This window comes from Zonotrichia leucophrys, chromosome 4A (genome assembly GCF_028769735.1).
Source record: "Zonotrichia leucophrys gambelii isolate GWCS_2022_RI chromosome 4A, RI_Zleu_2.0, whole genome shotgun sequence".
NCBI classification, from domain to species: domain Eukaryota; kingdom Metazoa; phylum Chordata; class Aves; order Passeriformes; family Passerellidae; genus Zonotrichia; species Zonotrichia leucophrys.
This window is the reverse complement of record NC_088174.1, coordinates 2,077,530-2,086,215: the sequence shown is the minus strand read 5'-3', so window position 1 is coordinate 2,086,215 and position 8,686 is coordinate 2,077,530. Positions and strand designations below refer to the sequence as shown.

The 8,686-nt window shown below is 56.9% G+C and overlaps 1 protein-coding gene across 3 annotated transcripts; it reads right to left on the bottom strand.

Moving 5' to 3' along the window:
- Positions 1-254: 254 nt before the first annotated feature.
- LOC135447872 (G-protein coupled receptor 12-like) lies at positions 255-8,248 on the bottom strand. 3 transcript variants are annotated; one of them, XM_064713044.1, is made up of 3 exons: positions 8,185-8,248; positions 7,738-7,970; positions 255-6,952 (listed from the first exon to the last, which is right to left on the bottom strand). In XM_064713044.1, exon 3 carries the CDS (start codon positions 6,948-6,950, stop codon positions 5,898-5,900), a length of 1,053 nt encoding a protein of 350 aa, XP_064569114.1. In that variant the 5' UTR covers positions 6,951-6,952; positions 7,738-7,970; positions 8,185-8,248; the 3' UTR covers positions 255-5,897. The 3 variants fall into 3 exon arrangements, with proteins under 3 accessions (XP_064569114.1, XP_064569113.1, XP_064569115.1); XM_064713043.1 differs by lacking the exon at positions 8,185-8,248 and having other exon boundaries at positions 7,738-8,005; XM_064713045.1 differs by lacking the exons at positions 7,738-7,970; positions 8,185-8,248 and adding an exon at positions 7,193-7,341.
- Between the last annotated feature and the right edge of the window lie 438 nt (positions 8,249-8,686).

Below are 8,686 nucleotides of genomic sequence, written 5' to 3'. Positions count from 1 at the left end.
AGATTCAAGCCCTCAAAGATCAATTAATTCCCCAGGGTATTTAATCCCTGACTGCCTGGGTAATCAGAGGGCAGGGGAAGCTGTGTCTGTGCCTGGAGGAGCAGCAGGAGCTGTTCCTTCCCAACCCCTCCGTGTCTCCAGCAGCTCTTGTGCTCATCCAGCTCCTCCTGATCCCAGGGGAAACACAGACCCCGGGTAAGGGAAAGCAGAGATCTGTTCTGGACTCTGAAATAAAAACACAGACACACAGAGCATGGCACATACCTGGGACAGCAGCCCAGATCTTCAAAGGTTTTAATTTTACCCCACGCCCCCTCCCCAGATTTTTGGATATCCTCTTGACAAATCACTTGAACAGTTTTATTTACAGTAATAAAAATAAATTACTCTTACAGATGAATGTATAATATTATACACAATAGAGATACAGTGCAATAACAGCATTGATTTGTTTTCACTCATAAAGTGCATCGAAGGGGCTTGATTGAACCATAACTGGATGACAACTGTACATTTCCCTTTGAGATCCACTTTCCCAGTCAAGTTTAAAGGCTCATGACAGCACTGACAGCAAACAAGGTGCTGTCCTGGTTGCTGAGGGGTGGCCTCATTCCTGGGAAATCAGGGAGGCAGGGAATGGGGGATGGATGGATTCCCACCCTGCCTGTGCTGCTGGCAGTGCCCAGCCAGCCTGGCCTGGGGCTCAGAGCCCAGAGGGAGCACAGGACAGGCTCTGCCTCTGAGGAGGCTCCTGCTGCTCTGGAAACTCATCAAAAACACCAAAATCCCACCCCTGCCTCGGGGCTGGAGGGTTCCCTGCCCGGGGAGGACTCTCTTTATCACCATGTGCTCTGTCCCTCCAGCCCCATCCTTGTCCCTGTGCTGCAGAGCCCAGACCCTGCCCAGCTGGAATAAAGCTTTTCCTGGGACCAGCCAGCTGTTTTCCAGCTGCCAGAGCCTGCAGTAAGGCCATAAACCTGTGCTTGTGTTTCCAGTGGCCAGGGGCAGGATGTGCTGTCAGCACCCTGCCTGCTGCAGCCCCTGAGCAGGGCTGGATCCCCCTGGAGCCCACAGTTCCTGAAGGCAATGAGCTGGAGACAGCTCACTACACCCCTCCAAGGCAGGGGGTGAATAAAGGGCACCACAGCACCCCTCTGAGCTGGGTTTTCTGCTGAAAAGCCCCTTTTCTGTCTGTGCTGCAGAGTTTGCAGTGGGAATGGGGAGCTCTGGTCCCAGGGACACTGGGGGTGCTCAGGGGGGTTTTGCAGTGGGCAGCTGCACTGACAACACAGGAGATACAGGTGGAGCTGCCTCACCTCAGCAGAGGCAAGGCTGAGAGGAGTTACAGGGAATATACCATGTGCACCCAACAATTATTCCTGACAATTAGAAGTGAACTGTTAATTCTTCATTAGCAATGACGTGGGTCTCGATGCTGGTCAGGACACACCAATACAAGTGAGTACCAATGGCCTTGTAAAAGGTCTCCCCACCCCAAATTTGATGCTTTTACAAGAAAGAGATACTTCATCACCTCATGGGAACAGTAATGGTTTCTTGGGGGTTCATTCCAGGTTCAATTCAAACTCTTTGATGTGAGCAGGCTGGGGCTGCCCCATCAGGACTGAGACCCTTGGAACCTTTGATGCTGGTTACTGGCATGAGGCTGCCTAAAGAGAGACATTTTCACTGCTCAAAGCCCCAAACTGACCAAAAGGGAAAAGGAAAAAAGGAAACAAACCCCAAATTAAAACTAAGCAGCTTTGTTGGTAGAGTCTGTACATTTTAATAGGGGTTTTCTGTACTTTTTTGTTTTGTTTTGTTTTTAATTTCTCATGCTGGGGCAGGCACAAGGGCTTGTTGTAAATGCACAAGCTGCCCCCAACCCTGGCACACCTCCACAAACCTCAGGGCAGCTGTGGTTCCATCCCAGCCCACAGGTGGCCCTGGCCTTGTCACAGTGTATTTGAGGAATGTTTGCTCCTTCCTTCTCCTCCTCACCCTTTCCTCATCCCCCCAACCAGCCAAGCACCAGCACCAAAAGCTTTGCACCTCTACATTCTGCTGGCCACCAGCTCCTGGTGGAAAAGCCAAAGGCACCCAGAAACCTGTAAATAAATCAGCAAATAAGCATGGATTCATTTCCCTGGCTGTGCTGATCCCTGCCATGGGCTCAGGGCTGGTTGGATGCCACCTGGAATTACTCAGGACCAGTTTTCTGCCCATTTCTGCTGCTGTAGATCCAAACCAGCTCCTGGAGAGTCCAGGAGTGACAAGAGCTCAGCCTGGCTCTGGCCTCTCATCCTTTATCCTTTGCAAAGCTCAGAGTTTGAAGATGCAGAGGCAAATCCTGGCCAGGGTGAGCACAGGGAACAAACACCCCCAACCAAACACCCCCCAAACAAACACACCCCAACCAAACACCCCCAGCCCTCTCCAGGCAGCTCCAGCTCCCACCTGGAGGGGCCAGGGGACATCAAGGGACACCTGCAAACTTCCAACAAGGCAGAGACCCTGTGCTTTGCAGGACTGCCCCTATCTCAGCTGAACAGCACAATCATTGAATCAGAGGCTCTCAGAGCCCTCAGTTTAACAGAGATGCAGAATCCCAGGTGGAGGAGGCCTCCCAGCACATCCAACACCAGGAAAATGGAGCACTGGGTGTTCTCCAGGTGCTCTGTGTCCTTCTGGTGTGCCCAGGGGCTGCTGGGCTCTTCTCACCAAGGTTTGGATCCTCAGTGAATTCACCAGCTGGAAACCCCATTTTGCTTTTGGCGATTCCCTCACCACTGGTGCCTCATCCACATGGGATTCCTTTACATTCATGGGAGCTGCTCCCTCTTTATGGCAGCAGAACCCCATCCTAAAGCCCTGAATTCCATCCTAAACACATCCCCAAACACCAGGACATCCCACCCTGCACTCAGCAACACTGCCCCAGCAAGTCATTTCAGGTTTTAAATCAACTTTGCTGCTGCTCAACATGAGGAGGCCCCAAAATCCATCATCCCCCTGATGTCCAACATTGCCAAACTCCAAACTTTCCCAGTAAAAGGTTTTCTCTGTGGGAAACAGAACCAAAACAGAACCAAAGCACTGCACTAAAATGGTCAGAGGTTTCCACAAGGCAACACATGGCAGAGCAACCTAAACCTCTTCATCCTCTTCCTCACTTCTTCCCCTCATTTCCTCTGACAAAACAGGAGGGGAAAAACAGCAAAAAAACACCTGGAAATTGCACTATTTTAATTTAGGGCAATGACTGAAAAAATGCCAATTCATCAAAATGGGGGGTTTTTTGGAGGAGATTTTTTAAGACTTTTCCTGAAACCTAACAAGTGTTGTTAATAGCTTCTATGGGCAGCTTTAGCATCTCAAAGAAAGAGGTGCTAGATCATCACACAAAAAGAAATTAGATTTTTATTTTACAGTAATTCTGATCATGGAATGGGCTTGTACCACATCCTGGTGCTGCTGTGAGCTGGGTCAGGGCACTCAGGGGCCAGAGCTCAGAGTTTGCCTTTGCCCAAGGGGCTGGAAATGAGTCTGGGTGAGCCCCCAGTGTCCCAGTGAGGACACCCCCACCTGCCCTTAACCCTGAACCTCACCTGGCAGGGGCCGTGTCCCAGCTTTAGCTCCTCACATCCCAAATCTTTCTCCTCTTGCTGTGGAGGGCCACAGGGAAAAATTTTTCATTGATCCGCATTTGACTTTGGCAAAAATCATCAGTGCATCCCTCAAACTGAGACTCGTTTTACATAAGCAACTAAACTCTAAAAAGAACATTGTTAAAATCAAGCTCTTCAGCAGGGAATTTATTGGAAAGCCAAGAAAATGCAACTTTTTTTGTGTCAAGGTTTCTCTGGAGCTGATTAGTCAAACTACCTTTCATCTAAAGATACAAAATGAGCTGCCCAGAGAAACAAATCCTGGCTTCTAGCTAGGGTGGTTGTAGAAAAACATTTCAAATGTTCACAATGTTTCAAAAAGGGTTTAAGCTATTGAGTTTGCACACTGAGGAACTGCAGGGACCTGGCTGCACTTTAGAAACCAGAAGAAACAGAATGAGTAAAGTGTTTGTATAAATATTAGTCTCACATATATATTTACTTTAAAACTTACATTGATTCCACATTGTGCCAACTGCCCATTCTCCAAGGAATTCATCGGAGAAAGGAAATGGAAAAAGAACCCCAAACCCACAAAACATAAAAACTCCAAGACTGGCCACCTCTCACAGGCAGACAATAACTCCAAGCCCCAGGCACACTTGGGAACCTCAGAGCTTTCTCTTGTGCACTTGGCTCCGAGGAGCAAGAGATTCATTGCACAGATCCAGGGACAAACCCACCTGGAATGTCTGTACCCAGCCATAAAGTGACTCTGTACCCTCTGCAGCCACACAAGGCAAGAACATTTCTTCCACTACCACAGACTCACAGAATGTTACAGGTTGGGAGGGACCCCAAAGCCCACCCAGTGCCACCCCTGCCATGGCAGGGACACCTCCCATTGTCCAAGGGTGTCCCAATGTCCAGCCTGGCCTTGGGCACTGCCAGGGATCCAGGGTGGGCACCCTGTGCCAGGGCCTGCCCACCCTGCCAGGGAACAATTCCCAATTCCCAATATCCCATCCATCCCTGCCCTCTGGCACTGGGAGCCATTCCCTGTGTCCTGTCCCTGCACACCCTTCCCAAAGTCCCTCTCCGACATCACAACAATTTCTCTACAGCAAAGCAGAATATTTGGGGTCGCCCAAGCCCCCCATGCCAGGACCCCGGGCAGGACCCTCCCTGTGCCCCGAGCCACCCTGGATGTGCCACCCCAGCCCTGCCCCTCTCCGGGGCTTGCCTGGCTTCTCCCTTTCTCACGATTCCACTTCCCGGCCAAAAGAAAGCCCAGGATAAAGGACACTTCATCCTCATCATCATCACGGCCTCACCACCGCCACAAAGCGCAGCACACAGCTCGGGAATGTCGGGGCTGAGGAAGCGAGCTGAGGTGGCAGCGCCAGCAGTGACACGTGTGGTGACAGAGGCTCCTCTCTCGGGGACCCCGGAGCCCTCTTTGGATGAACCCCCAGCCCCTGTAAACGGCGGGTGTGGAAGGGGGGACAGCAGCGCCCCAGTGCCCCGCTGGGCCCTTCCTGGGCCTCCCAGATTTGGGGTGCAGGGCACCCCCCTGCCTGGCCACCCCCACACCCCAGCCCTGCCCCACCACACCCTGGGGAGGGGGAAGGAGGGAAGGGATCCCGGGGTGCCCCCAGCCCTGCCACAGCCCCAGCCGGCCTCACCTCGAGCGTCCCTCACCCGCAGCTTCCCAAGCACAGAGGCACGGGCAGCCCGGTCCCTCCTCCCCCGTTATTGCATAGCAGCATGGCAGGCCCTGATTGCGGGGGCACGGGCACTGCCACCCCACGCTGGGGACCAGCCCCGCCGGGGGGGACGCGACCCCTCCCTGCCCATCCCTGTCCCCGTGGGATGTGCCCATGGATGTGCCCCCAGGGGTGGCACCGCCCGCATGGGCCCCGCTGCTCCCCTGGCTCCTTACCCCGAGAGCAGAAACACGCCATCGTGCGAGGATCCTTTTTCTTTGCTTTTTCTCTTTTTTTTTTCCTTTCTTTTTTTTTTTTTTTGGTGTTTTGTGTTTTTAAATAAAAAATAAAATGTGTAAGAAAATAACATTTCTAAAGGAAACCATTATCATTCTACTCTCTCTCTTTCCTTTTCTCTTTTGCTGCTTTTTTTTTTTTTCTTTTCTCTTTTTGGCCATCTTTCCATGGAACGAGATGTGCTGACCGGGGAGGGGACTCCTCCCGGTAGGAGACAATAACGACAGAGGGGAAAAAGAGAAGGAGCAGGAGAGCCAGGGAGCGCGTCTGGCTCCGTGCTCAGTCCTCACACGTCGCTGGATGTCCTTGGTCTGGAGGAGAACGTGGAGGGGATGCACCCGCAGCAGGCCAGCCACAGCGACTTCTGGATGTCCGGGTTTCGGAAGGCGTAAATGATGGGGTTGATGAGCGAGTTGCAGGTGGCGGGCAGCGCCAAGGAGTAGGTGTACACCGCGGGGTAGCTGGAATCGGCCACCAGCGAGTAGATGGCGAAGGGGATCCAGCAGAGCGCGAAGGTGCCGAGGATGAGCGAGAGCGTGGAGAGCCCTTTGCGGGTGGAGGTGGCCTGCGCCGTGGCGATGAACTGGTGCTGCACGGCGATCTGCTGGGCGTGCCGGAAGGCGATCTTGCAGATCTGCAGGTACAGCTGCATCATGAGCGCGAAGAGCAGCAGGAAGGTGACGGCCAGCACGGCCGCGTTGTCCTTGGTGACGGGCCGCAGGATGCTGCAGGAGCTCTGGTCCCGCAGGCAGTTCCAGCCCAGGAGGGGCAGCAGCCCCACGCCCAGGCACAGCAGCCACATCAGCAGCACCATGGCGCAGGTGAAGCCCAGCGTGCGCTCGCTGTGGTAGGTGAGCGCGTTGTACAGCGACAGGTAGCGGTCCACGGTGATGGCCAGCAGGCTGCAGACGGAGGCGGAGAAGGCGGCCAGCAGCAGCCCCGCCGCCGCCAGCTCCGCCGCCTCGCTGGGCGGCCGCAGCAGGTAGCGCACGGCGAAGTTGGCCACCAGCCCCAGCCCGGCCAGCAGGTCGGCCAGCGCCAGGCTGCCGATCAGCAGGAACATGGGCGCCCGCAGGCTCGGCGTGTAGAACAGCACGGCCAGCACCAGCGCGTTCTCGCCCGCCACCGCCGTGCCCGTGGCGCACAGCGCGATGTCCCAGGGGCTCACGGAGCCCGCGGCCGCGGCCCCGCCGCCCGGCGCCGCCGTGCCCGGCCCGGCCGCCGCCGCCGAGGGCCAGGCGGGGGGCTCCGAGGCGTTGCCGAGCCCCGGGAGCCGCTGCTGCTGCTGCTGCGGCTGCGGCGGCCACGGCTCCCCCATGGCGGCGGGGCCGTGCAGCATCGCTGGGGAGAGAGGGAGAAGGGGGCGGTCAGCGACGGACCCTGAGCCCCCCGAGAGCCCCCCGAGAGCCCCGCGCCCAGCCCGGGCAGCGCCGCGCCTCGACCCCCGCCCGGAGCCCTGACCGAGCCCGGAGCCCCCGGGCCGGGACACCGCGCCCCGCACCGCCCCCGCCGCCGCACCCCCGCCGGCCCCACTGCAGCTTCCCCCATCCCCGGCTCGCCGTGCCCCCGCCCCACACGCACCCCTGGCCGCTATCTCCCGGCGGGCTGAGGCCGAGCACAACTCATCGCCCCGCTGCCCGCAGCCGCCTCCGTGCGCCCGGCTCCATGCAGGGTCCGCAGCCACTGCGCACCCGGTGAGGAACCGGCCGCCCCCTCCTCCTCCTCCTCCTCCCCTCCCTGGGGCACGGCCACCTTTGCTACCTATTTATAGCGCAACCCCTCAGCCCCCCCTCCCGCAGCCCTTTCTTTTTTGCGTGCGGTGAGTAAAAATAAACACTATTAATAGGCCAGCGCCTGTATGCGGAGCCGCTGATGGAAGGAGAAGGCAGCGGCAAGGAACAGCCTACGTTAAGTTTCTCCTTCCTCCCCGCCTTTCCCTCCTTTGGAAAAGGCTGCTGCAGGATGCTCCCGGCCGGCGGCAGCATCCTGCCGTGCCCGCAGCAGTGAATCCCCCGCCCGGGGCGGGCAGCCGAGGTGTGAAGGTCGGGGCTGTGCCCGCTGCCATCCCCGCCGCCACCATCGCCCCTTCCCGCATGCAGCCGCGCCTCCGGAGCTTGTTGTTTTACCTGGTTTTAATGCTCGAGGATCGGCTCGCTCCCCCCACCCCGTTTTTTTTTATTTTTTTTTTCCTCGCCGGTCCTTCCAGCCCTCGGTGCGAAGCCTCATTCCTCGGCGAGCATCGCTAATAGCGTTGGCAGAGAGCTGGCATCGACTTGCACTTAATATTCCTGCCCCATTGGATCTGCTGATAAATCTCAACTCTGACGTCAAAGTCTTCACTTATATTCATGATCCAAGTCTGTGAATCAGAGGCGCTGTGATCAGAATAACAACAAGGCTGGCTCCGCGCGCGCTCCCCATCCATCCCCGCACACCCGCGGGCACGCCCCGCGCCCTCCGTTCATTCATCAGCCTCCCGCCGCCCCGCCAAGGTCGGGCCCGCTGCACCTGCGTCCTGCGGATGCAGCTTGGGCACCGGCCAGGCCCGGGCTCCTCGCTGGGTTTATTTTTACCGCTGGTGCCGAGGGACGCGGGCATGGATGCGAAGGGAGGGCGGCGATCCGGCTCCGGGGCCGCGGTGCTCAAGGACAATGCCCGGGACAGCGGCACCGAGCGGGCACGGCGGCTGAGGCTGCTCGGGGATGCAGCCCCGAGCAGGGGCATCCCTCCGCCCTGGAGCGTTCACCCCACACGGGCTCCCTCCAGCCAGCCAAACGCTGGGATGAGGAGGAGCTCACGGGAATTGGGACCTGCCCAAGGACGCTGAGTATGGGGTCTGTCCCCCTCAGCGCAGCACCCACCCATCGCCAGAGCTTCCTCCCCGACTGTTTGGGAAAGGAACAGCCTGGAAAGGAACAAATCCCAACGACACGAGTATTTTTCCAGCTATAAATGGCTCCGTGATTCATCTCGGGAGCAGGATCATCAAAGCAGGGATGCTCAGCTCCTGGATCCACAGCATTTCAGCTACACCTTCTCCCTTTTTTCCTATTGGTTTCATAACACTCCAGCTTC

Coding starts and splice junctions, on each gene's coding strand:
- LOC135447872 (XM_064713044.1), bottom strand. CDS start 6,950: ATGCTGCACGGCCCCGCCGCCATGGGGGAGCCGTGGCCGCCGCAGCCG.